Genomic DNA, 27777 nt, shown 5'->3' on the forward strand with positions numbered 1-27777 from the left:
GTCCTTAGAGCATTCTTCAGCTAGGTCATCCTGGAGCGGGTGCTCAGGCTGGGGGTCATTCACCAGTGCTGAGGGAACTGGATTACTTGGTCAGCGTGGTCGCTGGCTTCCAGTTCTCAGCACTAATTACTGGCAGGCAAGCTTGCCCTTTTCTGTCAATGTTCAGGTGATAGATCTTTGTTTTAAATGTGGTCTTCAGTAGTTTGAGTGGATACTCTGCTGGAAAGTTGATTTCAATTCTAAAGGTCCCCTTATCACATGGAGGGTTGTCAGGAGCAATAAGCCCCTGCCAAGTCACTAAGTTATCTTCATCAACCTGAATGTTGTGGAAGTTTCTCATTCCATGTTTGCAGATCTCTTCAGGCTCCTCCATCAGCCTCCTGCTGGCCGCCATCTTGGATCTGATGCTGCTGCTTTCCCCCTGGACATTGTTAGCTAGTAATGAATACAAAACAAAGTGTTATATGATGCCACTTCCCATTTACTACCCACAGAAAAAGATGATAATGAATATTAGTGGAGATATGGAGAAACTGAAACCTTTGTACAGTATCATGAGAATGTAAACTATTTCAGTTACTTTGAAAACAGTATGGAAGTTCCTCATTAAGTGAAACAATTGCTGTATGACCCAGAAATTACGTATCTAGATCTGTATAAAACTAGTACTTGAATAGTCGAAGCATCTTTACTTCTAATAGCAAAGAAATAGAAACAACCCAAATATCCATCAACTGAGAATGGGTAGACCATGATACACCCACACAGTAGAGCATTATTCAGCAACTACAAGGAATGAAATACTGATACGTGCTGCGACACACATGAATCTTGAAAGCATCAACCTAAATGGAAGAAGCTCATCACAAAAGACCACGTTTTGATATTTCATTGATTTAAAAAAAAGTCTACAATAGGCAAATGTATAGAACTAGAGAGAAGACTGGTGGTTCCCAGAGACTTGGAGGGGATAGGAAGAGAGTTCATTAACAGGGTGGAATTTCTTTTGTTGAGATGAAAATGTTCTAAATTAGGTTGTAGTGATGGTTATACGACTGTGGAAATACTCTTAAAAACTATTGACTTTTACATTTTAAATGCATAAGTTATATAATAATTGGATTATACCACAATGAAGCTGTTTATAAACATGAAATTCTGAATGCATGTTATAACCACTGTGCTCTCAGAATCTGAAAAGGGAGAAGCAAAGACTACCTTTCCATTATAATATATTAAATCAATATTGATATGGAGTGTTGTGTTGTTTAGGAAAGCTTGAGATGAAATAGGGAAGGCTTTATTGCATTTAACACTTCAGTTCTTGAGTATTTGAAGTATTAAATAATATATATGGATAAATAAAAGCCCAATGTGTAAAAAATGCTGTTACTTCTGTACCAAAAATATTTTCTATAGAGTAGGTTTTGGCAATGATAGAAAGGAAATATTCTAAAAATGCTGTTCAAAATGAAATTTCTTATTTTATTTGTATTCAGTTCTGTGTAACATAAGTGTTAGCATGGACGGCTTTTATATGTGACATGAACCTATTAGGACTGACAACATCTCTGGGGCAGTGTTGTTAGACTTCAGTGGTATCTAAGATCAAACTGCTTACCGAAGTATTCATTATATCCTGCTTAGAGTAAGATTTACAACACATGTAAATATTGGTTGACAAATACGAGGGTGTGTGGTTTGGCAGTCAGAAATCTGTCAGATGGTTTTGTTTAGATCTAGTTTCCTTAAAAACAAAACAAAACAAAAAAAGACCTGTGTTCCGATTCTTCCGATTGCCTAACACTTTCCAGTCCTCTGCTCCTCCCCCACTGCATTCCCCACACCCTCCTTTTCTGTAGAGCTCTGACACAGCTCCATTCATTATGCCTTTCCCCTCACCTCCCCATGCTTGCCTTCCAGTGTCTCCTGCTATCTTTTCTTACTCCAGCTTTCCTTTGATGTTGATGGATCCCATGGCCCCCTCTTTAAACTTAACTTTTTTGTTTATTTATCTCTTTTGGAAATCTAATCCATTGCTACAGTGTCAGATGCAAGCTATGTACTTGGCAATAAATCACATTGATAAAGCTTGGCAACTTAGATCTTTGCTTAGTTTCATACCCAACTTTGTAGCTGTGCAGATTGGAATGTCTGCTTATTTCACTCAAACATTGCATTTCATGTTGGAAGCTCAGGTTAATCTCAGAATGGGTTCCTCCCTCTGCTCCTGTTACAATGCTTGCATCACCTGATGTGTGAGTCAAGCTCAGTGTTTGAGATATTTCCCAGTGATAAATTCGTGCTGATTTTTCCTTCTGATCATCTTTTAACATTTTTCCTAAGACCTCATAAAGCCTGATTTAAGGCTCTCAATATTTGTCATCAATGTATTAACATGGCTTTACTTTTTATACCTCTTGTTTATACTTTTCTGCTGGATGTTAAGACTAAGATAAAGCAAGACCTATAGAACAAGAAATGTAACTTTTGTATCTGAGAAGGTCAGTCAAATCTCCTCAGGATTTATCCTGAAATCTTGTACCACAGTTTGTAGGTCTTTTGTCAGTGTCAGCCATGTGGATGAGTCACGGCCATTGTTGTCATCAACCTAATCCTATCAGTACACATTAACCACAGGGCTGGTCTTCCTGAAATACTGATTTACTTACACAGTACTCTTATTTAACCTAAATTTCTTCCTAAACAGCACCTGGTTCCCTCAGAATGGAAGCCAAAGTCCTTGGGTTGACTCTCCAACATGTGGCCTGTGCCTAAATAGCCCATTACCCGTTAGTTTCCTGGCCATTCTAATACACTTTACATCTCTTCTGTGGCACCACATTTTCAGACTTATCTACCACTAGCTGTATTTGGTCATTATTTATTAGTGTCAAGTTAACTGCACTCTGCTTGCTAGAATAATTAAGTCAGGACTCAAGGCCAGTGCCACTCAGCATATTTTCCTGCCTGAGGAATCATTCCAAAATTTGCATATTATCTCAGTTTCATTTCTATCATTGCTGAGACAAAATACCCAATACCCAAAATTAAGGAAAGAAAGGTTCATTTAGCTCACAGCTTGTGGAAGTTTCAGTCTATACTCAGCTGGATCCCAGGCAGAGTGACATGTGGCAGAGGGCAGCAGTTCATGGCAGCAGAAAACAGCCAATAGCAAAGGGAAAGGCAGAAACTGCAGCCTCTCACCAGCTTCTACCTCCTCCTTACATTGTAATAAGCAGGCTACCGTGGGCCTGAGGGTGTAGAACTTACACAATGTCCATGACCTCCTCTAGCACAGGATGAGGATGTCTACAAACTAAGAATCTTGGCTCTCTGCTGAGTCACTTAATTAAACTTCTAAACTTCTCAAGTTGACACAATATATCACCCCTTGTCAGTTTGGAAGACATTTCCTTAAACCAGTTTCCAGGTAACATAGACATGCTTATTAACATTTTACAACTTGCACATGATAACACAGGCTTAACTATCATTAAGAATCACTATTAAGTCTTTCAACATTGTATTACATTAGAACCATAACATTTTGCCCCTGGGCACCCTCCCCAAAGGGTTATGCACATCCCTTTCTGCAAAAGGAACTTTAGTCCATCTCAAAGAGTTGCCAAAGTCCTAACAGTTTCAGCATTGCTGGAAAGTCAATGTTCCAAGTATCCTCCAAGATCTAAGGCAAATTCTTAGCTGTGAGCCCCTGTACAAATGAAAAGTTAAACACTTCTAACATTCAATGGCACAAGAAAAACATTACCATTCCAAAAGGTACAAGCAGTGGGATACAAAACATTAGGACCAAAGCAAGTCTTAAGACCCAGAAGGGCAAACATTAAGTGCTATAGTTCCATGTGGAACATCCAAAGCAATCTGTAATGTGTTGTGAGCTCCAAAAGCCTTACATGGCTCCACCCTTATGCACTTCTGCTAGTAGCTCCCATGGCTTTTCTCTGGGGCTAGCTTTGCTCCTTCCTTGCAGCTTTCTTCAGACAATCCATGTTCCTGGATTTTCCAAACTTCTGGAATTTCCATTGAACAGGCTTCTCACAGCTTTATACACTGCCCTCTCAGAGGCACTTTGCCTGGCCTCCCAGGCCTTCTTCTGAGATGTGGATGGAAGCCTTCTTAACCTCAGAACTCCTGCCTTCTGACGGGGCCTAAAACCAATGTCATGTAAGGAATGCCAAGGTCTGCTGCCAACTGGAGCAGTAGACAGGCTTTTTTACTCTCTTGGCTGCCTGGATCATTGAGTACTCTGACTCTGATTCTGAGGAACAAATTATCAACGCTACCACCATTCTGGAACCTGGTGTGGCTGCTGCCTCTGTTCTAGAACATGGCACTTTATGGCATTTTGCTCAGAACAAAGTCCCTCACCCTCATAGTTCTGAGACTGCAAAGAGCAAAGACCTGCTACCTCCTGTGATGCCATTAGAACCTCTTTTCTAGTCTCCTGTTCCTCCTGAGCAATGAAAATCTCAGCTCTATCTTTGTAATCCACAGTCTTCCTGGTACTTCCTTTCTGGCCAACTTGTAACATTTTAAATCAAACTGCTAGGTTCTTTGCTCTTGATTCTCAACATAAATCTGACTAAAAGCCCCAGCTATAGTCATGCCACTACTTCAACATTCGACCGCTTTGAAATTTCCTTTGTAAGATTAACTAGTCCACTGCGCTTAATCTCAGTTTCAAGCAAAGTCTCTGGATAGGAGAAAAATGCACACAAACTTTCTGCCAAGCCATAGCACAAATCATCTGCAGTCCAACAACCAATGTAGTCCTTCTTCCCAGAAGAAACCTCGCCAGCCTGGTATTTACAGGCAGGATTTCTACCACTATTCTGATCTTCTGAGCTCTGACTATAATCTCCCATACATAAGAGCCAAAGGTGTTCCAGCTCTTTGCTAGTAGGCAGCATCTCCAAACTTTATCTATCTCTTCCCATAAGCCATTCCCAAAAGCTCTTAAACAACATGGTCAGGTAGTCCCAGCAATGACCCCACTTCTCTGGTACCAAATTCTGTCTCTGTTACTTTTCACTCATTTCTGGGACAAAATACACGACACCCAAAATTAAAGAAGGAAGGGTTTATTTAGCTCACAGTTTGTGGAGGTTTCAGTCAGGAGCCAAGAGTGAAGGGAAGAGCAACAGCTGTGGCTTCTAATCAGCCTCTCTCCCCTCCTTATATTATAAGCAGGCTACCCTGGGCTGGGGCTGTAGAAATCATTCCGTGTTCTTGCCCTCCTCTTGCACAGGATGAGATGTTTACAAAGAAAGAATCCTGGCTCTCTGCTGAGTCACTCAATTAAACTAAACTTCTCAAGTTGACACAGTGTATCAACCAGTGCATGTATCAAAGACATTAAGAAATAAATTCTGGAGCTTCTGGGACAATGTTTTCTTTCTTAAGAGTGAGCCACTGGAGAGATAGCCTCTCTTCCACTGGATGTCCCTGTCGGACACAGGCTGCTCCAGTGATTTTGTCTCATTAAAGAAGGAGCCTGAGAATAAAGTCAGTCCATACAAGGGTTGGGGATATAGCTCAGTGACACAGCACATGCCTAGCAACCAAAAAATCCTGAGTTCAATTCCTGGTATAAAAAAAAAAGAAAAGAAAAGAAATAGTGGAAAACATAACTGAGCATATCTTAAAACTGAGTGTGAGACTTTGGTTTAAACTAGTTCTGACCTCTATGCTACTTCTGGGCTTTTAGATGTGAGAACAATTATGTTTCTGGTTTATGTCAGTTTATATCAGTTTTTCTAATATTAGCCAACCAAAGCTCCCAACTGATGATGATTTAAAAATCAGTACAAAGGAGGTTGCTGGAAGCACGTTAAGAGTCTAGATGGTGAATGAAGCTAATTATCATTGTTAAGACTTCACCTTTAGCCCCCCTTGAATTGACTTGTCACCATTGGGCACGTCTGTTGTATCAGCTAGTGTATAATTGATATCTATGAAAATATACCTTCTGGGTCTATTAGGAATTATGGTCTTCAAAAAGCACATATAAGAGCTAAATGTGTGCATTTTTTGAATATAAATGTTAATGTTTAATTGAATCTGATGAGTAAACACTGGCCATGACTGCACAAAAATATACCACTTTCTGATTAGTCTTTTAAAGGCATTTATATTTTTAATTGTTAAAAATGGGAGGAGAGCGTGTCTTGCCCCCAGATAATTGAAAGCATTATTTCGTGTTTTGTTTTGTCTTTTGAGAAAAGACTTCATTATGTAGTTCATGATGGCCTTAGACTCACTATGTAGCCTGTGCCGATCTTGGCTTTATAACAGTCCTCCTGCCTTAGCCTCCAGAGTGCAGAGATTACAGGTGTGCACCTCCTACCTGCTAGCATTCTAATTTTCAAGCCAAAATAATTACCTCCTAAACCCTTTTACATCCAGTTATTTTGAAGATAACTTTTTAGGTTATTTAATTTTAAGGAGAATTTTGGATTATTATGCATATAGATTTTGTACAATAAAATATTTAACAAAGCAAGTAAATTTAATATCACTCCATGTTTTATTTTGTGTCCTAGATATTTTATACTCTGTGTGTTTCCAGGGAGGGCATTTAAGACTAACAGAAATGTTCCGTATCATAAAAGGAAATATCTAAACAAATAAGCTAACGTTTAAATGAAGGACTTGAGTTCTCCTAATATTTAAGAATTTGTGTCAGTCCTAGGCTTCACAAGCTCCTGAAGAAGGAGCATTTTGGTTCTTTTTAAATGTATTTAGTACAGGGTCTACAGGGTCTCACTACACAGATTGGACTCGTAGTGATCCTCCTGTTTTCAGCCTCCCAAGAGCTGGGATTACAGGTGTACGCCACTGTGCCCCATCTGTGGAGCATTTTGGTTCTGCACTGTTATGCTGCTTGTGTTTTTCTCAGTTTCTATCATTTTTCCTATCCAGAGGAGACTGATGAGTTCTTTGGTCAACACAATGTAGTTGCTGTCATTTCATCTGTTGAATCTGTGTAGAATCGGGCTCAGATGTCCTGTGCTAGGACAGCAACATGGGGTGTGACAGTCCTTACCGAGTACATGTCATTTTGTTTTGTTGGGTGAAATTCTTTGGTGACTCTTCCAGCACTTCACCTATTTATGCCTTCTGGAGTCAGTTCCCATTACAATTCCAGTCTCTCTTTGCACATTGGTCAATTTCAATCTGTACTTCTGCCTTCCGCAGTTGTCCAGCCTCAAGTGAAGATATTGTCACAAAGTGTCTGAATCTGGTAACATTTCTTAAAAAGAATATGCCAGGAAGAAATACAAGCATATAGTTAGCTCATAATACAGCTTGTAGGCAAGAATAACTTTCAGAATAATGGGGACAATATGAATAAACCAATAGAGGATTGAAAGAAAGGCATTGCCAGCCTTTTTTTTTTTTAGTAGTGATGTTCTTACAATTTCCTTGCATTTATTATGTTATTTCTTCCTGCCCTTTTAGTTAAGAAAAGCCAAAAAGAAGCTAAATGCACTTGTTTATTTTGACTTCTAAGTAATTATCCATATTTATGGTTTTTATAATTGTTCCTCCTATTCATTGGCCTTCGCCTTTTATATCTGTTCCTTTAAAAAGACTCCCAATAATCAGGAATCTCAAAATGGATTTTCCTCACAGTGGCTTATTTCCTTTTAAGTACATTAGCAATTAGCTCCCAGTGTAATAATTGTAGCTTTGTTTGACTTTCCACTTCTCTCTGCTCGCTGGATTAGAGAAGTACATTAAAACTTATACAAATGGCCAAGATTTCTGCTTTATGGAAAACTTACAAGAAAGCAGACCTTTCATTAATGTGAAAGGAAATAGACTGTTCCTAGTATTGAGTGAGCAAATGGCTCACTGCAGGGAGGTACAATAGGAAACCTGGACCCTTCCCAGTGCCTCCTGGGTATTTTCTTTGCCATGTTTCTGTATTACTTTAGATTGAAGTTATTCCCAGAATGTCAGATATACTGATATTCAAATGTAAGTACAAAAACATATCCTAAAACCAAGCAGGGGGAAAAATATCAGCCACACAATTGGTTCAATTAATTAGAGTGAAAATTAGCTATAAATTTTCAAATGTAATTTTCTATATTTTAAGATATAACCATATATGTGTGTTTTTTTTTTTTTGAAGGGCTCCAGTAGGATAATTCCCTAGTTGATGAAGAATGGAAACTAAAACATTGACATCTTTACTTATTTCCAATTTAAATTGCATGGGGGGGGATATAAAGTTTTGCTTTCGTTGGCCTGGTTTTACTGCCATGGGAGTTTACGTTCATCTCAGTTCCCATAGATAATCTGTGAGAAATTCTTCAGGGCCTGAAACAAGAGTATCTCTAGGTTACATGATCTGACCTAATCAACCGTGAGTGCTCTCATACTCTTTTTTTTGTTTTGTTTAGTTTTAAATCCCTTTATTTCACGAAGGCCTTTCTAAATTATCTTTCCCTTCTCCCCTTGATTAGACATCGATGAGTGCAGCATCATTCCTGGGATATGTGAAACGGGTGAATGTTCCAACACCGTGGGAAGCTATTTTTGTGTTTGTCCACGTGGATACGTGACCTCAACAGATGGTTCTCGATGCATCGGTAAGCTTCTTACTTAAAGGCACAATGTACTGTTCTTCAATAATGACAGAACAGCCCATGCAGGTAGGAAGATGGCAACAGTTATAAAGCCATTGAAAAAACAGCTGAACGTTGTTTAAAGTAAATGGTGCCACTCTTGAGGGACCAACAGAACAGGTACTGTTTCAGCTACAGAATCCATCTAAGTTTGTTTTATGTCATCAAAACCATTCCAAAGATAAACTTTTTCAAAACATTGTTCATGTGCAGTGTTACAAATATAAAAGCATCAGATTTTTAAAATCTGTAGGGGACAGAGTATAATAATTAAAGGTTCTTTTGTTGGTATGAATCATAAATGTAGTCAACATCATATTTACCAGGAGCTTTTTTATTCTAGTAAAAATAGATACTACAAAAAGAAATTGGCACCATTAATTTTGTGTCTTAAGCATATTGCAGAGCCAAATAAATCTGTATGGCCTCCTTTGTTTAGAAAGGTGAAACTGTATTTCTCAGTCTTGGATCACCGATTCTTGAGGAAGACCTAGACTTCTCTCTGGCCTCAAGCACAGATCATGAAATGTCCACTGACACGTGACTGTGGCACAGTGAGCCACCCTTGAGTTTGTCTCACTGAGTATTCAGCTCATTCAATTTCAACTTTAAGCTGCTGATACCTAAAAGAGAAAAATAAATATGTGCAATTCTCTGTGCAGGCACTGAAGAGCCACATAGGACAGGGATTAGAGAAATGTGCTCAGTACCCAAAAAATGGGCCTGTTCAGTCCGCTAGAAGGCCTGCTCTGCCTGTAAAGAGACTAAGGCCTGAGTTCTATTGACAACATGTAATGATGGAAATAGGAGACATGCCTTCAGGGAACCCTGTTGCCATCATACACACCAGTGGAAGAGTAGGAATGGTCATAATAGAAGAAACAGTGGTAGCAGTAGTCAAAAATCTCATGTATGAAACATTTGTAAGGCTGCAGACGTCTTGGTTGTCTCATTATTTCAAAGCTGTGAGGCCTCAGGCAAGGTACTGCTCTTTACTTCAGTTTTTCTTTTCTTTTTTTTTTTATTTATGTTTCTTCTTCTACTAAATTTCTTTCCATAAAATATTACACATTATCATCATTGTTAAGTGATTGTCAGGAAAAAGAGAAGAAAAAAGAAGCTACATCTGCACTTGACTCTGAGTTTACTGAGACTGTCTTTCTTCAGTACAGAGTCTTTTGTTTTATCACTACATTATGGTGAACTCCTTTGGTCTCTTGCCTCTTTAGAGATCTCCCTAGAGTTTTCAGATCTTCACCTGGAAATTCAGACTCCTTTTGAACCAGGTCCCACCTGTATTCAGGACTCATCTCTCACCACCTGTGACTTCACACTCCTGTCTCATTCTTTTTATTATTATTATTAATTTTATTGAGAAAGAAGTAGCAGTGAGACTGTTTCAAAACAGGTTAGTAGGACAGTTACAATAATACATTGCATATTGTTGTCTTCTTAGTGGTTATTCATAGTACTAGATATAGCCATGATACCTTGTCTAAACACTATTAGTTCAAAACTTTCTTCTCATTTGACTAAGAGAAAGTAGCTGTATATCTATGCTATTGTGTACAAACAGATACATATTTTTTCACTACAAAATGGTCCTTCATTTATATCCCTTTTATTTACTTTGTCAGAGATGGGAATTCCATTGCCATTCATATATTATAGACGTCTTACGTCATTCATAAACATCCACCACACTGCCTTGCCTTTGTCCACGGTATCCTCTCTGCCTAAAATGACTTGATCCTCATCTTTTATGCTCATTAAAACCCAGTTAATTCTTTTGATCTCAAATTAGGTATCACTTTTTATAGCCATTTGACCAGTACTCATTTTCTTCTCAGACAGAAATAATCCACCCTTTCATCATAATTTTCCTTCCTTAATGTCAGGCTTTAGTTCCCTGTTGCAGGTTCTTGCGCTTTCCTCACTAGCCAGGCTGGGGCTCCACGGTGCCTGCCTCATGAAGCTCATGTAGTATCTTGCATATATTTTTTGCTCAGTAAATCTTTTTTGAATGAAAAGAAAAAACAAATGAATGCACTAGATTGTGTTGGATTCAGCAACTTCAAGTTCTTGAACTTCACGTTGGTTGACAGCTGCACTGTACCATTTGGTGTCCTGTTGGACGTGATGTCAGGGCACCAAGTGGTGGGCCTGGCTGCTCAAGGCCGCAGCTGGCATGCGCTGTGGACACTGAGTCTTCAGCTCACCAGAAGTACTTCTCGTTTCATCATCAATGTTCTGTCCTGGCAACGGAGGAGCAGTTCCAAAGCAGAGAGGATGATGCTTAGCAATTAAAAATCCTGTTAAAATTAAAGGAAGAAAGGGAAAAGAAAAAAGATGTAAAAATATAGTTATATAGCTAGTTTCTCTTAGTTTTTTGAGAAGAATGTTTTGTGCTAATATTGTTTAAAAAGATACCATACCTATGTCTTATACTCTGATGTGCTAATATGAAGACAACAATATGTAACGTGGGACTAAGAGGATAGCTCGGTGGTCTAAGTGCCTGCCTGGCAAGCACAATGACGTGAGTTCGATCCCCAGTACCACCTGCCAGATGTGCTGTTCCAGTCCCAAAGCCGGGTATGGTGGCACAGGCCTGTAATCCCAGTGCTGGGGAGGCTGAGCCAAGAGGAACACTAAGAGTCTAAACTGTATAGTGAGACCCTGTATCAAAAAAAACAAAAAAAAGCAAAACAAAACAAAACAAGATGCGATGTATCAACTATTGTTACTATTCTGCTAACCTGTTTGAAACTCAGTCCATTGTTTATCTTTTTTCTCTTTAAAATTAAAAAGAGTCAGCAGGTTATAAAGTTTTTGAATGACTATGTTGCATTTGGAATAAGTATGTGTTTTCCATGTGAAAAGAAAATCTCACATTTAAATGTGGAAGAGTTGATTTTGATTTTTAAAAATATGAGTCAGGTGAATTTAGTTATGATTGAATCATATGTCACAGATATTGTCATACAACATTGTGTAACTGTGTACTTATATGTTAATAGGGATGAGCTGGTGGAACTCAAAGCATTGTAGTGTATAATCTGTGCAACATAAATATCCTGAGTCTGTAACTTTTTTTTTTTATTTTACATGTACAAAAAGTTCCACATGACAGGAGAGTTTAACCGGGCATTTTAATTTTAAGATAGGGCAGTGTTCTCAATCATTGTATGATAAATACAAAAAACAAATTCCTGATGTAATTTTATGTAGGATGTTACCAAGTATTTAAATGTCTAGGAAAATACTGTTTTTTAGAGCACAGAGTACTAACATGGTCCATTTCTAAAAGGACATGAAGCATAACAAATGCTAATAATCTCCTTAAAAGCATATTAATAGCATTATTTAATGAGCCTTAGGTCATTTTGGAACTCACTGCCCTTGGCACTAAAGCATAGATGCAGAAGATTGGTGGTAGAAGGTGTTCAGCACAGAATGGATGGATGAGCAGGAGGACTCAACATGCCAGTCAGCATTGGGTTTAGAAAGTGAGATCAAAGGGACAGTGAGATGGTTCAGTAGACTAAGCACCTGCTTAGGCTGGATTTGATCCTCGGTGCCACATGTTGCACTGGCCCTGCCCCCAGCCTTGCTGAGCAGTCAACAGAGTCCAGGCGTGGTGGCGCACACCTGTGATCTCAGCACTGGGGAGGCGGAGACAGGAGAATCACTAGGAGTCTGACCTGCATAGTGAGACCCTGTACCAAATACATTTTTTTAAAAGTGAGATTAAGCCCTTACACATTCTCACAGCAATGTGCTTTTCTTCAAGCTTTACAAAAGTTGTCTGTGCACAGCAAAGATGTGAGCAGGACCGCAGGTGCTCAGAGTACGAGCGGGCTTGGGTGATGTGAGGAGAGGCACCCAGATAGGAAAGGGAGAGGCTGGAGTGAGGAAGATGGGCTGAGATGAACATTCTAGCTATTAACGCCCTGCTGAAGCGCTCCAGGTTGATCCTAAGGGCGGTGAGAGTCCATCAAGACTTTTGAGCAGGAAATAGATAGAAATCAGCGGGCAGGGTATGTTTTTGGAGGTGAGACAAGATGATAGATTTCTAAAGATGGAAAGAAGTCATACAGTAACATAGTACAACAGCCAGGATGTGCTTAAAAAAAAAAAAAAACTGAAGCATGCACAGGATGGTTTATGTGGCATGCAACACTCCAGGGGTGGCGATTGTAGGTGGGCACGTACTTGCAGCCAAGCGCTTGAGAGAGAACTCCAGATTCCTAAATAGGTTTAACTGAACAACACTGAAGAAGAAAGGGGTGAAACGGTGTACTGAACAGAGTTGTAGTTTTCATTTGAGTTGGGTAAAAGGCTGGTGGTGAAAACAGATACTTGTTTTAATTAAGAAAACACAGTTTTGTGTCCAGTTACTGCTGAATACCAGAGACATAAAGTTTACAGGAAAGTATTTTAGGAATAGGAAGAATCTGCGGAACTAATCAAGGGGAACCTAAGCTGGAGCCAGAACACGAGAGGCAGATGCAGGCATCCGGTGTCCCCGAGACAATGACTGCTGTTACACGGGCCCCTCACCCTTGTCCCGACCTGGGCTGACCTCTGTGTTTTCTGGCTGAACCATCCAGTTTCTAATGAGCAAAGGAAACATGATTTGAGGATATAACCTCCACTGTTACCAGGGTTTCATCACATTGTGTAATTAACTATTAGCTCTCTTAAATTCAGTTTGGGCTAAATGTCAGGCCATGAAACCACCAATATGTGTCCCATTATTTTGTTTTAAGATAAATTTATATCTTAATCAGAGGAGATGAATTGCTTCCTCTTTTCCTGCTGGCAATAAGACTCTTTCAAACCTTGTTCAGGAAACGAGTGAGGGTGATGGAAGATAATTAGAGGAATAGATTTGTTTTCTTTACATATAACATATTTACAATTAAACATACACCAGATAGTTTTTTAAATTAATTTTATTGAGAAACAAATAGCAATGAGACAGTTTCAAACCCAATTAGTAGTACAGTTTCAGTAATTAATACATTGCATATTGTTGTCTTCATAGTGGTTAGTCATAGTGCAAGATGCAGACATGATATCTTTTCTAAACACTATTAGTACAAATCTTTCTTCTTGTTGAATTAAAAGAAAGTAGCTGTATATCTATCCTATTTTGTATATACAGATATAAAATGGTCCTTCATTTGTATCCCCTTTTTTGTTTAATTTTGTCAGAGATGAGTATTCTATTGCCTTTCAAATATTGTAGGTACGTAAATTCAGCAAAGTAACACAATATAGTTCAGTAGTCCATAATAGTAGTGGGTTATCCGTAGGACTGGCAATGTCAGAACATGTTGACTTGAGCCTTTTATAGCTCAACATACTAATATGGCTTTACTTTTTATACCTCGTTTTTATATTTTTCTACTGGATGGTTAAGACCAAGATAAAGCAAGACCTATATAACAAGAAATGTAGCGTTTTTGTGGTGTTTCCTTGTTTCAAAGGTGGGTACTCCTGGGCCACATTATTTGCTCTTTCCAGTGCTTTTTTCATTCTGAATATTCTTCCACATGACAACATTTTTAGTATAGCCAATTCTATGAACCACACCATTTCAGACACAGAGGAGCTATGGAATATGTATAGCTTTTTGGACACCTTGACTGAGACACTACGCTCTTCTGCACCTTATCCCTTAAGTGAAAACATATGCCAGGGATAGCTGGGCTTGTCCCTTATAAGGGAGTTTCCTATTATGTAATGGTGGGTGGAAACTGGGCTTTTTATCTTGGATGTTCAATGTCCCGTAAAACTATCAGAGTTGAAGTTAATGTCTCTAGAGTTTAACAGAAACCTTAAAATGAAGCCTTACTGCAATTTCAACGTCCTGCGAGTCTCATTTTCACCTCTTTTTGAGAGCTCCATTTTATTTATTTGTTTGTTTATTTTGGCAGCTGGGTGATACTCTTCTTTTTTATTTTAACTAGAATATGTTGATTGAGGGAGGCAGTCGACACATTTAATCCATTATTCTGCAAGAAACATAAAATAGACTGTTACATTCCTCTATCATCACTATTCTATGAAGAATAAGAATTAAATCTAGTTACAAAACAAATAGATAAATAATATTTGGTGGTAAAAGGAGATCGCTTGATTCAGGGCAATGTTTGTTTAATATTCTGCAAACCTTAGGCTGCAGCCTATTCCTCTTAGAATCTTTGAAGAAACGTATCTCCACCCTACTTTGTGTAATGATGGTGTTCTATAACATTAGTGATTCCTGCTGGGTAGGTAGCTCAGTGGTCTAAGCATCGGCCTGGCCAGCACAAGAACCTGGGTTCGATCCCCAGTACAACGTGCCGTGCTGGCCCCAACACTAAGCCAGCCACGGAAACTGGGCAGGGTTTTGCAAACCTGTAAACCCAGTGTAACTTGGTACAGGGTCTCGCTATGCAGTTCACTTGCAGTAATCCTCCTGTCTCAGCCTCCCCCGCACTAGGAGTACAGGCATGTACCACCATGCCTGGTCTCAGTGCCCAAAACCATTCCTCTTGTAGTTGAATGGTATGAGATGTTCTGTATGGTTTCGTAAAAGGTGAAAGACTTGTATGATCTGAAGAGAAACCAGAGTATCTATATGGTTTTGATTACAAAAGAAAAGTGGTTGGCATTTTTAAGACCTTTTAGTTGGCATGAGACTTCAGTAAGAGCAGAAGCCAGTGAAGAAGACAATGAAGCCCTTCAGGTGGAGAGGACTGTAGCTTTGATGAGGGTGGCAGCTGTGAAGGCGCTGAAGGGAGCAGATGGTGGCACTGCTGAGGGCAGGGCCACTGGGAACTTGCTTGGGCCATTCTCAACCAACTTTTGATCAGATCACTTCCTGATCTTAGATTCTGCAGACAGGTGCAAACTCCTCACTGTAGCATGACTGGCAAAATTTTTTATTGCTGGGACAAAATACCAAAGATAACATTCTTTCTGTCTTTTATACTCTACCTAGGCCACTCTCACTCTTAGTACTAGCATTACATCCGTGATCCTAGCATCCTACATCCTGGATCCAGCCACCTCCACAGAGCTCCCCGATGGCACATCAGTCTTTGGGCGGACATCTAGACCCAATTCAGGGTTACTCCTGAATTCTCACCCTGCTTTTACTCTCGCATAAGATCTGGACCTATTTTGTTACCCCTAGTTCTCAAAAACATCTCATCTGGCCTCATGGCTTAGCATTCTGTTTGAACACTGGCAGCTCACAGATAGGCATTTTCAGCCTGGTTGTTCCTCTAGGTTCCAGGCTAATTGATTCGACATCCCAAATGTAACATGTTTAACATGTTTTCAAGAGGAACATTTTATGTCCTCTATTTCTTTACCTGGTCATCACCAGCTGAGATTTTCAAGTCAAAAATTCAGGAACTTTTCAAGACTTTCTTTTATGCCCTACATCCTAGCAAGTCCCCAAGACCCCTCTCCTTAGCAGTTCCGCCATCTGCTCCCTTCAACACTGTCACAGCTGCTGCCCTTATCGAAGCTATGATCCCCTCCCACCTAAAGGACTGCATTGTCCTCTTCATTGGCTTCCTGCTCCCGCTGAAGTCAGTTTCTTGTACCAACCAAGAAATCTCACGAATGCCAACCACTTTCATTTTGTAATCAAAACCACTCAGAACATATAACATTCCACTACGCTGGACTCCCTCCTCTAATAGCTGCAGACGTGCCTCAGTATCTCCCTGAGCTCGCGTGCTTCCACTCTACTTGGTGTGCTCCTCGCTCTTCACTCACATCAAGCACGTTCCTTCCTTCCTCTATGAGCACTCCTGGGAATTCCTCCATGACTCATGTCCTGGCTTTAGGCAAGTATCTGCTCAGGTGTTCCTGTTTCACATCGCTTCTGATGAACCTTTCTAATTCACCACCATGTCTGTCAGATGTCTGTCAGATGTTACTGCAAAGTGAGCTGGGCAATGGTTGCCTACAGGGGCAGGTCTGCCAAATTTAGCGTCTCTCTGCAGTTTGCCTTCACATCTGCTTTGCAGCTTTCATTTTTGTATTCCTGGAATATGACCTGGGGAATAGGTGCTCAAGGAATGTTTATTGAATAAATGTAGCAAAATTGAGGGAAATGAATCAATATAATAGTGACTAAGCAAAATAATTCACTTCATCTGCGCTCTTCTAGTGAATGACATGATCGTTTCAGGAACCTAAAATAATTCTGCAGTGTATCTTACTGTGCTGTTTCGTGTTCAGATCAGAGGACAGGCACCTGTTTCTCGGGCCTGGTGAATGGTCGCTGTGCACAAGAGCTCCCAGGAAGAATGACGAAAACACAGTGCTGCTGTGAGCCTGGGCGCTGCTGGGGAGCAGGAGCCCTCCCTGAGGCCTGTCCTGTCAGGGGCTCTGGTAAGTGGCTGGCTGCAGCGCTTCTCGGGAAAGGCATTGTGTGGAAATCCAGTAACAGAGATGCCTTTCGCTCTTCCCACTGAGGTCAGGGCATACTCCTTTTTTCATTGCTGTCCTCAGTAATTTAAGTACTTTTTTATGGGGAAAGAGATAGCATTGCTTGAATTGAGTCTCCATAATCCCCAATTCATAATATCAGACAAACTCTGAAAACTGATTGATTTGTTTTTGTGTAAGCTTTTAAAAAATTATATAGTATTTAAATTAAGGTTTTAATCCTCCTGATCCTTCATTCCAGGCCTCTAATATCTTCAAAAGATAAACATCTGAATTCGTAGTTTATCTCAGGAATACAGGAATACTGTCAGCTTGATAGTATCCTGGTCCTTGAAGATATTTTCTTTTCTTTCTCCTGAACTTGAAAATTAAAACTTGCCCTTCGCTGTGCTATACTCACTGAGTCAACTTTGGAGAATAACGTAGGCATGAAGGAGAAGTAGCTCCTTCTGTGAAATGTAACATGAATAGTAAACCACAACTCATGTCTGTCATATAGAGAGGCAAAATTTTCTCTTTCATACTGAAGTATAAAACCATTGGAATGAATTAAATGTTTTGAAAAATAGTTATTGATACATATCTGTGTATATACTGTTACAGAGAAATAGATCAAGACATGTTTTTCATTCTTTCAGTATCACTAAGCTAATAAATACCAAAATCAATTACGAATGTGAAGCAAAGTTAATGTGTAGTAAGTAACTGGATAATCTTCTAGTTCTTGTGTAATATGTAATTAAAATTTGTGATTTTTTTTCTGCTAGAGTGCTCTAATTCTATGAATATTAAGGAAATAGGTCAATATCTGTGTTTTTGCCTTTTTTCACTCATGTTTGATAGTCATAAATCAGAATAGAGGAGATAAAGCTTACTGGACATTGTCTTCTATTAAAATCCACATTAGTAAGAAAAACATTAATTTAAAACATATCCCTTAGAGAAGAGATACAGGGAGGTATGCAAGTGCAATACTGATGAAGAGTCAAGTGAAAAACTACATTACCAAAGCTTTGATTTTCACCTGCTCAAGTAAATTTTTGTGCTTATACCCATGTCTACAATTTTTCTTTACCTAAAATTAAAATTTACATATAAATGATTCTTTAAGCAACTTGGTCAAAATGATGTGGCCTGTAGGTTTTAAGTATTTGGTGAAACACTTGTACCCCCTGCTATTGACAGCACTGAAGACATTTACCAGGATCGCCTGTGCAAGGAAAGGGTGCAGCTCAGTAGTAACACACTTGCCTACCATGTGTGAGGCGAAGGAAAAAACAATAACCTGCTTGTTTGTGCAGCATTGGTCAACTGAAATGATCTGTTGCAACATGCCAGTCACTTTTATTATGCCAAAAGACATTCATTAGTGTTTAATGAAACTTTCTTTTCTTCTAGAGGAATATCGCAGACTTTGCATGGAGGGACTTCCCATGGGAGGGATTCCAGGGAGTGCTGGCTCCAGACCTGGAGGCACTGGGGGGAATGGCTTTGTGCCCAATGGCAATGGCAATGGCAACGGCTATGGTCCAGGAGGAGCAGGCTTCCTCCCCATCCCTGGAGGCAACGGCTTTTCTCCTGGTGTTGGGGGAGCCGGTGTGGGAGCTGGGGGACAAGGACCCATCATCACTGGACTAAGTAAGTGGTCATAGTTCCTGTACAGTCTTCAATTTTTGCCTCAATTGATATTATTATATGAGCTAGTATATATTTTTAGTTTGCAAAAGGTGGGCATGTGCACAGACGCATGTGTGTGTGAGGGTCTGTGTGTGAGAGAGAGAGAGAAAGCGCAAGTGAGAGAGAGCCAGCCAGCCTAATTCAAAGTCTAGGCTCTTGGAAAATATAAATGAGAGACTAGTAACATGCTGAACCAGATGCCATGACCAAAAAGCACGTTTAGGCTTTCACTGCGTTTTACCTGGCCTGTTGCAGATGCCCTGTGTATGCACTCCTTGAAATCCTTTCCAGAAGTATTTCTCAACTGAGATAAACTAATGCTGTTCTGTGCCTGTCCAAATATTATAATGCACATATCTTTTCCTTACGTTTTTGTTAAATTGCTTAAGAAATTGAGAACCATAAGCTTCAGTCCAGAATTGGCATTTATGTTCTTGTAGTTTAAATTCATTCTTTTTAAGGCGCTGTTCTTGTTAATCCTATTTAATGATATCCCACAGTGTTATGTTTATCTTTTTTGGCATTTTGCCTATTTATTGTATCAAAATATACAGCAGAGTTACAAAAAAACAAATGGAAAGCACTCAGATGCATAGTAGAACATTCCTGAAATTTTAAAAAGACATCATTCTGGGCAAAGTTTCCAGATGTGTAACTTAAGTGCAAATACACATTACAGCTATGTGCTTCAAGAATTTGCTTTTCGATCCCCCACATTAAAATTTAATAAAATATAAAATAATGTGGGCTCCTGATATTCACTTGGCTAACTCACAATCAAATCACTTTTTAAAAGTCAACTTGAAGAAAAGCAATGCACATTGAAATGATTAAATATTACCTATGTCTTTATTTCTTCCAGCAATTCTAAACCAGACAATAGATATCTGCAAGCACCATGCTAATCTTTGTTTAAATGGACGCTGCATACCTACTGTTTCTAGCTACCGATGTGAATGCAACATGGGTTATAAGCAGGATGCCAATGGAGATTGCACAGGTGCGTTGTGATTCTTTAATCCTTCTTGTCTTTTTTAATGACTGCCAGATTATTAGAACATTTTGGATTGAGTATGACTCGAGTTTTTTTTTTTAAAGTAAAGGTTGTCTCTTCTTTATGCATACTTTCCTGTGTACTTGCCCCCACCTTTATACTGTATGCTGAGCTCAGGCACTTCAGGAATTTTCCATTCTCCAATTCTTTAAAGACAATAGTGGATTAGAAAAATCTGATACTCAGCTATTTTGATCTTGGATTCATTCACATTCTTAAAACTCATTGGAGATATATATATATATATATATATATATATATATATAATACATATGTTAATATCCAAGTTAATAGAAATCAAAGATGAAATATTTAAAATATCTATCCATTTTAAAATAACAATGACACACTTTGCATTAACGGAAGTGACATTTTTATGAAAACTATTTTCTAAAACAAAAGAACTGAAGTGAATGGCATTGTTCTCAATTTTTGCAAACGTGCTTACTGTCTGCCTTCATAGACACCAGCTGAATCTCATCTTGCATATCCATCTGCATTTCATCTGTTTTGAAATGTTGTTTTGGTTGAAGACTGTAACCATATGCAAACAGAGTTATACTGGGGAAGCAAAAAGAATATTTCATAGACTTTTCACATAATTTTATATATCTTTCAAATATGAATGTCTTATATTCATTTTCCTCATTATCGCTCTGCTTAGAACTTCTAGTAAAATATTGAATAGGACACAGTAGAAGGATTGGATGTCCTTGTCTTGTTTCTGATCTAAGGAAGAAAGAGTTCATTGTCATTAGGTATAATGTAAGATACAGTTCTTGAACATAATCAATTTTGGCTGGTCTATTGACTTCTTTTTCTGGCACGGAGGTACGGTCTTGTCAAAGCCTTTATCTGCTTCTACTGAAATAGAGACATTAAATTCTTTCCTTAGTATGTTAATATAGATAATTGCTTGCATCACTGTGATAATGCTCTCCTGTTATGTTTTATTCTTCTTATATGTTGTTGGGTTTAATTAGCTAAAATTTATTTTAGAAGTTTTACAACTTTGCTCATGAAGGGTAATGGTGTTCTTCACTTTGGGGTTCATCTGGGCATGCTATCATAGTGACATTGGCCTCACAATAGAATGTAGAAATTGTTTCCACCTTTTCAAATTTCTTGAGTTTGTATAAAATTGGTATTATTCATTCCTTAAATGCTTGGCAGAATTTGTCACTGAAGCTATCTGTACATGAAGAAGATTTTAGCTACAAATTCAGGTACAGAGCTATTTGAATCGTTTCTTCTCAGTTGTGCTTTGGAATTTTATGTCTTTAAAAGAATTTCTCCATTTCCTCTTAAATTGTTGAATTTATGGTCAGAAGTTGTTGCTAATAATTCCTTAGTTTTTTATGGAATTTGTATTGATATTACCTTTGATATTGGTTAATCTATGTACTTTCCTTTGTAGTTTTTCTGGATCAGTCTAATTAAAAGCTTACCAATCTATTATTCTCAAATAACGAGAATGATTTTATTCTTTTTGTATTTTCTATTTAATTAATTTGCACTCTGATTCTTACTGTTTTCTGTCTTACATTTACTTGATGTAATTTGTTTGTTTTGTTTGTTTAAATGAAAGTAATTATTTTGATAACTTTGGTCCAATACTGGCTTTTAGTCCTATACATTTTCACACAAGTCCTTCTCTACCTTCATTCTACCACTTCTGATATGTTGTCTTCCTTTTCATTAATTTTAAGTACTTTTCAAAGGATTCTTATGATTATGATCCAGCATTATTAGAGTGTTTGTTACTTGGTTTCCAAATATTTGAGGCTTTTCCAGAGATCTCGCTGTTATCAACATTTTATTTAATCTTATGTCATTAAAGAACTTAATTTGTAAGGGCCAGCGAGATGGCTTAGCAGACTAAGCACCTGCTTAGACAAGCTCATGGACCAGGATTCCACTCCGGGCACCAAATCCTGTGCTAGGTGTGCTGAGCCTCCACTGGGACCAGGCATGGTGGTGCACACCTATAATCCCAGCTCTGGAGAAGCTGAAAACAGGAGGATCACTACAAGTCTGAGCCATGTAGTAAGACCCTGTACCAAATACATAAAAAATAGGAACGTAATTTGTATCAGTTGAATCATTTCTTATATAGTAAGTAGTGCTCTATGCCCAGATATGGCCTATATTTTTATGTGCTGCATTTTAAATTATTGTAGTATTGATTTCAAGTCCACATGTCTTTTCTGAGTCATAACTAGTTTGACATTAATACCATCTAATGTATTATTTCATCTCTAAAAGTCCAGTAGGGGTCTTTCTTGTATATCCACCTCTAGTACTGCATTTTTAATGGTTAGCACTTCTATGTGTAAAATTCAATTATAATACTAGTTTCCTGTCTTTCTCTGCCTTCTAACTTCTATGTCAGATGTGGGGTGACTCATAGTTGGCTTATCTCCATGATCTAGATCTTTGTTCCTGCTTGTTTGCATGCTTATTAATCTTTAATTGTAGTGTCCTGAGTTTTCCGTTGCTGGACATTTGGTGTCTTCATAGTCCTATTAATAATTCTTGAGCTTTATTTTGGGATATTTTACATTACTTGAAAATGGTTTGATCCTTTCTAGTCTTGCATTTAAGATTTTCAAGTGGTACTAGAGCAGTGTGTAGTCGAGTGCCCAGTGGACTATTAGATGAGGACTCTGCAGCATTCTCAGAGTTGTTTGTTTTTATGCAGCTCTCCCTCTGTAGTGCTGTTTTATAAACAACAATGACTTGCTTTCAGCTCTTTTTACTGTTACTCCAGGAACTCAGTACATTCTACCCAGGTTTCTTCTCCCTGCACTATGTCTGCAGAAGTGTTTTTAGGTTTTTTTGTTTTTTTTTTTTTTTTTTTGGCTGGGGGGGTGGCAGCTCAGGATGCCTGCAGGGCAGGTCTGGTAAGGCTTGATGATCTGGGGATTGAACCATAGCATTCTGATTGCTTTGTTTAAGCAGTCACTTAAACAACTGAGCTAATAGGCAGGCCCCACTGCACTATGTCTGGAGACTTGTTGAAGCCACAGCTGAAGTACTTATGGGACCTGGCATATTTTTTCCCACCTCTTAGACATCTATGTTTTTGTTATCCAGTACTAAGCTTCTTTAAAACCATAACTTCTTATATGTTATCACTTGTTTGTATTTTAAGGAGGAAGAGTAAATCAGTTGTGGTCAGGATCATAAATTCTTAGAAATGAAAATCATGGACATAAATAGGTTACTTAGGCAGTTTTTAGAAGTTTAGGCAGGGAATTATGACAGTGATATATAGGGTTGCAGAACACCATAATGATTCTAAAATATTTGAGGGGCTATTCTGTGGGAACTGATGGTACTAGTCATGGGGAGTTAGAGAGAAGGAAACTACAATTGATTCTCCACATTTCTAAGCTGAGAAAAATTGGATATATGATGGTGTGGTTGCCTTGTGGAAGGGTGTGCAAATTGGGAGAAGATGCATTATTATCCTGTACATGTTGAGCTTTAGTGTCTAGACACTTGAGTATAGGGGTTTAATACTAATAGTATTCACACCTCAAGATTTTGGAGTCAGCAGCATTTAGAACAATGAGGGTGAATATGGTCACAAGCTGAACAATAGGAAAAGTGAAAAGGCATCAGAGTGCTGTAGCTGGAGTCCCATGGAAGAGCAACTTCTGAGACCTATGAAGGAAACTGTAACATTGTTGGAAAGATAGCAAAATAATGTAGAAAGAGTTCTATCACTAAAGCTGATTGATACTTTTCAAGAGAAAAGTAATGAAAGAAACTAAATGCTGCAGAAAAGTACAGTAAGAACAAAAATATGTGCTGAATTTGGCATTTAGTAGGTTTGAATGATCTATGAAGAGCAGATGATTTTAATTGAGCCGTTTGAGGTGGTTATTTTATCTATAGTATTACCAAATCAACATATGTGTGTTTCATAATCAGAACAATAAGCAGTAGCAGATTCTGGCTCAGGTCTTGGGTTAAACAGTAGACATAAGAGGGTTCATAGAAAGCATCCTGTTGTGCCATATTGAGTTGAACAACCTAAGTGAGCTGTGAGTAGGAAGAAAGATGTGAGCTGGCTGTGATGGTTGACAAACCAATCGTTCTAGCCCATGTACTGGGCAACAGGACGAGTGTGATTCTCTGGGGCTTTGCTCAAGGTTCCTGTATATGGTGGTACAGTCCTATAAGGCACCATTCATATAGTCTATAAAAACGCTTTAGGCAAGGCCTGACCAAAGGCAGCAGCCCTGTCTTTGCGGCTACTGTTGATGCTTACTGAAGTGGTAGCCTGAGTTGTATTGTTATTTTAGGAACCCATGAAGCACTGTTACAATTGCTTCTATGATATAAATTGAAAATGATTTTTCTATTAGAAAATATAGGGCCAAGGAGATAGCTAAGTGGCTTAAATGCCTGCCTGGCATGCATGAGGTCCCAAGTTGGATCCCCAGTATCAATAAAAAGGAGGGGGGAGAGAGAAAGAGAGAGCGGGCAAGAGCGAGAGTGAGAGAGAGAGAGCAAGCAAGCAAATTGTAGTACTTATTTAGCTGGGGATATAGCTCAGTAGCATAAGTGCCTGCCTGGCAAGTACAAGGTCCCGAGTTTGATCCCTCATACCTCAAAATTAGAAAATATGGTAAGTATGTAAAATACAAAATATCTCTTCTTGCACTTACATACACAGTAAAGATTTATCAAACTGAAATTTAATTGGCTACTGAAGTCCTACTAGTATTTGTCATTTTCTTGTTACTGCATGATATACTGATCAATAAGTAAATGTAAACCCAAATTTTGATCTATTTTTAGCTAGCCAAAGATCAGTTATTTCATATATGCCCTGAGGTATACCTTCTTCTCACTCATAAGACACTTATAATTAGGGCATGGTATCTTTGTCTGAAGTTCCTTTTTTTTTTTTTTTGGTGGAACCAGGGATTGAACTCAGGTACCGGTGCACTTGCCAGGAAAGTGCTTATTCTACTGAGCCATCTCCCCAGCCCGCTTAAGTTCCTTTCTATAGTCATGTTGTTGTCCAACTTTTAAACTAAGATTCTGCTAGAATATTAAAACCTGTAAAAAAAAAAAAAAAAAAGGTGTAAAATGACTGGCTTCTTGGTTTTTGAAGATGCTGCGCCATCAGCCGCACCTCGGGGACAGAAGAAGTGAGGTCCCTGCACACAGTGGGAGCCTCACAGTTATAGGGCCTGAGCTCCCACAGAATCCCGGAGAGAAGGGTATTTCCTGATAATGTTTTTCTTTCCTTTTCCTGAAAATTCTACCCTAAAATAAAAATGTTTATCTCTCTTACTGCCTATACATATCCAACTATTATTAGTAACAATTTTAACTCATTTCAAATCATTTTACTTTAGAATAGTGAGAAATAATTTATTTCCCTTGGTGTATAGGTAATCTTAGAAACCTTGCAAATTAAAAAGTCTCTTCTAAATTTGTATGTAAAATATTTTTCAAGGGCAAATGGTCCCTTAACCCCAATTATTTTTCAGAATTTAACCATATTTATAGTCAGCATTTTACAATTAATTCATTTACTGTAGGCATTTAAAATCCTGTGAATTGTATTTATTAATTCTTGAGATTTTATTGCTATCAATTTCAGTCTCTAAGGAAAACATAGAAGAAGTCAGAGTCCATGGACTAGAAGTTAAGTGCTCCCGCTCTGTAAATGAGACAAAACAAACATGATCACTTGGGGCACAGGAATGTGAGACCCAGAGCACCGTGAAGTGTGTATTTTAGGAGGTGACAGTGGTCACTTGTGATTAGTCTGGAACTTCAGATCTTACCGTAGTCTGGGGGTGGGGGAAACAATAACAAATGGGGCCTAAAGTCATATGTAACTTTAAAGTCACTGATAGCTTTCATTATTGGTTTCATTTCCAATGAAGAAATGAGTAAGCAAATGCTCATACCCTTTCTGGGGCCTGGACCCTGATGAAGTCTCCGAGAGGCTAAGGCGACAGAAATGAATTACAGCTGTAATGGCAAAATAAGAAGCAGCTTGTCTCAGCAACACAGAGCTGGGCAGCAGGTTCTCAAGTGGAAAAAATGTTGCTGAAAAGTGCCCGGGCTTCCGGGAAAGCTGACCTGTAGAGAGGAGGTTTAGGGTACCAGCTCATGTTCCTCAGCGGAACTGAGATTTGCACTGGATGTTGGTACCTGTTTGGTTGGTGCATTTCAACATCACAGAGAAGATATAAGTGATCTGCAATGGTGTGAACTGTATTATACCTGACATGCTTGCTAATTCTATGAACTCTTTTTTTCTCATTTTGCTTCATTCCCTTGGCTCAGTAGAATCGATGTTATCAACCCAAAATTTAAATGTAAGTGAGTCTTAATGGGCTGAAAGGGTCTTTGGATGAACTGAAAAAGAAAAAACATTTAATCGTATAATTTTTTGTTTTATTTGCAATGAAGTTTTGTTTTTCTTTACCAGAGGGCTTAATTGCACTTAGTCTGAGTGTTTACATCAGTGGGGTTGGTGAATTTGATAGAGTACACGCCCTTGCTTAAGAACATCTGTAAAAGAACTAATCTGTTTATTAAAATGGTAAAACTGAATTAATTGTGTTGATGTACCCTCAAACTTAGCTAAAATTGTATTTGTTAATGGTTTCTACAGGTACATAAAATGGCAAATCATTATGCCCTCATTAGCTGGAGCACATGTTAATTTTCCAAATTCAATATAATATGTAGTGGACATTGCAAAGCGAATATGAATTACACTTCAATTGGCACAGGTGATTTCTCTGAAATTTTCCTGGTCCAGATATTCAATCTGTCATTTGCAGTCCCTGAATTCCCCAGTACGTTTACATTTAATCAAACCGCAGCAGACCTTAAATAAGAAGACTTTCTCATGTTTCAGATCAGAACTAGTATTTGCATGACACTATATTTTATATAAAAAATAAATCCCTGTGTCAGTTTTAAAACCCTAAAGAAAACTGAACTGATAAAAAAATTACTTTGTTTTCATGTTCTCCCCATGTATGTTTGTTACTCTAGACCGAAGCCTCAGTGGTAATACAGTTGTGTGTAGATAGATGAGTTACACAGAGTAATAGCAAAGACATTCACTAACCCCTCAGTCCCTTAAAAACAATAGCAATACCTTTAAAAGTCTTTCATTATTTGCAGACACTTAAGGTCCTGCACCTTGGTGAAGCTCAGTGCCCAAAACCCTGTAGATAATGAACGCTGCTCATTGTTGCCTCTTCTCAGAGCTCATGCTTTTAATCATTGGCCATTGTTCCATTTGAAAAAAACATTATTTCTTGTGTAAATTCCCTTGTATTTTCCAATTGGCAATATTTTTGTAAATCTTCAGGCTGGTCTCTGTATTTGAAGAATAGAATTTTCATTCATTTATAAATACTCTACTATTTAGACTATTACCAGTATCTGGCCTTCTCTCGAATTTGGAAAGGCTGAATGTACTTTAAACAAACATTTCTCCAAATGGAATGAAGTCCATAATGGTTTCTTTTGCTGCTCACAGATGTTGATGAATGCACATCAAATCCCTGCACTAATGGAGATTGTGTTAACACACCTGGATCTTATTATTGTAAATGTCATGCTGGATTCCAGAGGACTCCTACCAAGCAGGCATGCATCGGTAAGTCAGTTTCCCTTCACATATGAAAGTGTGCCACGAAATATTGTAACCAAGACTGCTGAAGTTAAAAGAAAATTTATTAAAATAAGTGCAGTGTGGACCGAGTACTGTTACATGATTATCTATTTATTCTATAGCATTCACAGAGGTTCTCTCTTTACACACACATAGTGTTTGCAGATAGAAGGTAGGCAGTGTGCTGTCTGGCTTCCAAAGACTACAGTTCATCTTTCTTCCCTTCATCACAACCTCTTTTCTCCAAGCAAAGTCAG

General features: G+C 38.5%; 1 protein-coding gene across 1 annotated transcript in view; it reads left to right on the forward strand.

Moving 5' to 3' along the window:
- Fbn2 (fibrillin 2) overlaps window positions 1-27777 on the forward strand; it is a 240570-nt gene that overhangs the window by 104732 nt on the left and 108061 nt on the right. The window contains exons 8-12 of the mRNA XM_004631315.1: window positions 8499-8624; window positions 16911-17063; window positions 18519-18758; window positions 19660-19797; window positions 27386-27505. Coding sequence (XP_004631372.1) covers window positions 8499-8624; window positions 16911-17063; window positions 18519-18758; window positions 19660-19797; window positions 27386-27505 — 777 coding nt within the window. The remainder of the gene's footprint in view (window positions 1-8498; window positions 8625-16910; window positions 17064-18518; window positions 18759-19659; window positions 19798-27385; window positions 27506-27777) is intronic.

Source organism: Octodon degus, unplaced genomic scaffold, assembly GCF_000260255.1.
Source record: "Octodon degus isolate 3935 unplaced genomic scaffold, OctDeg1.0 scaffold00040, whole genome shotgun sequence".
Classification (NCBI taxonomy): domain Eukaryota; kingdom Metazoa; phylum Chordata; class Mammalia; order Rodentia; family Octodontidae; genus Octodon; species Octodon degus.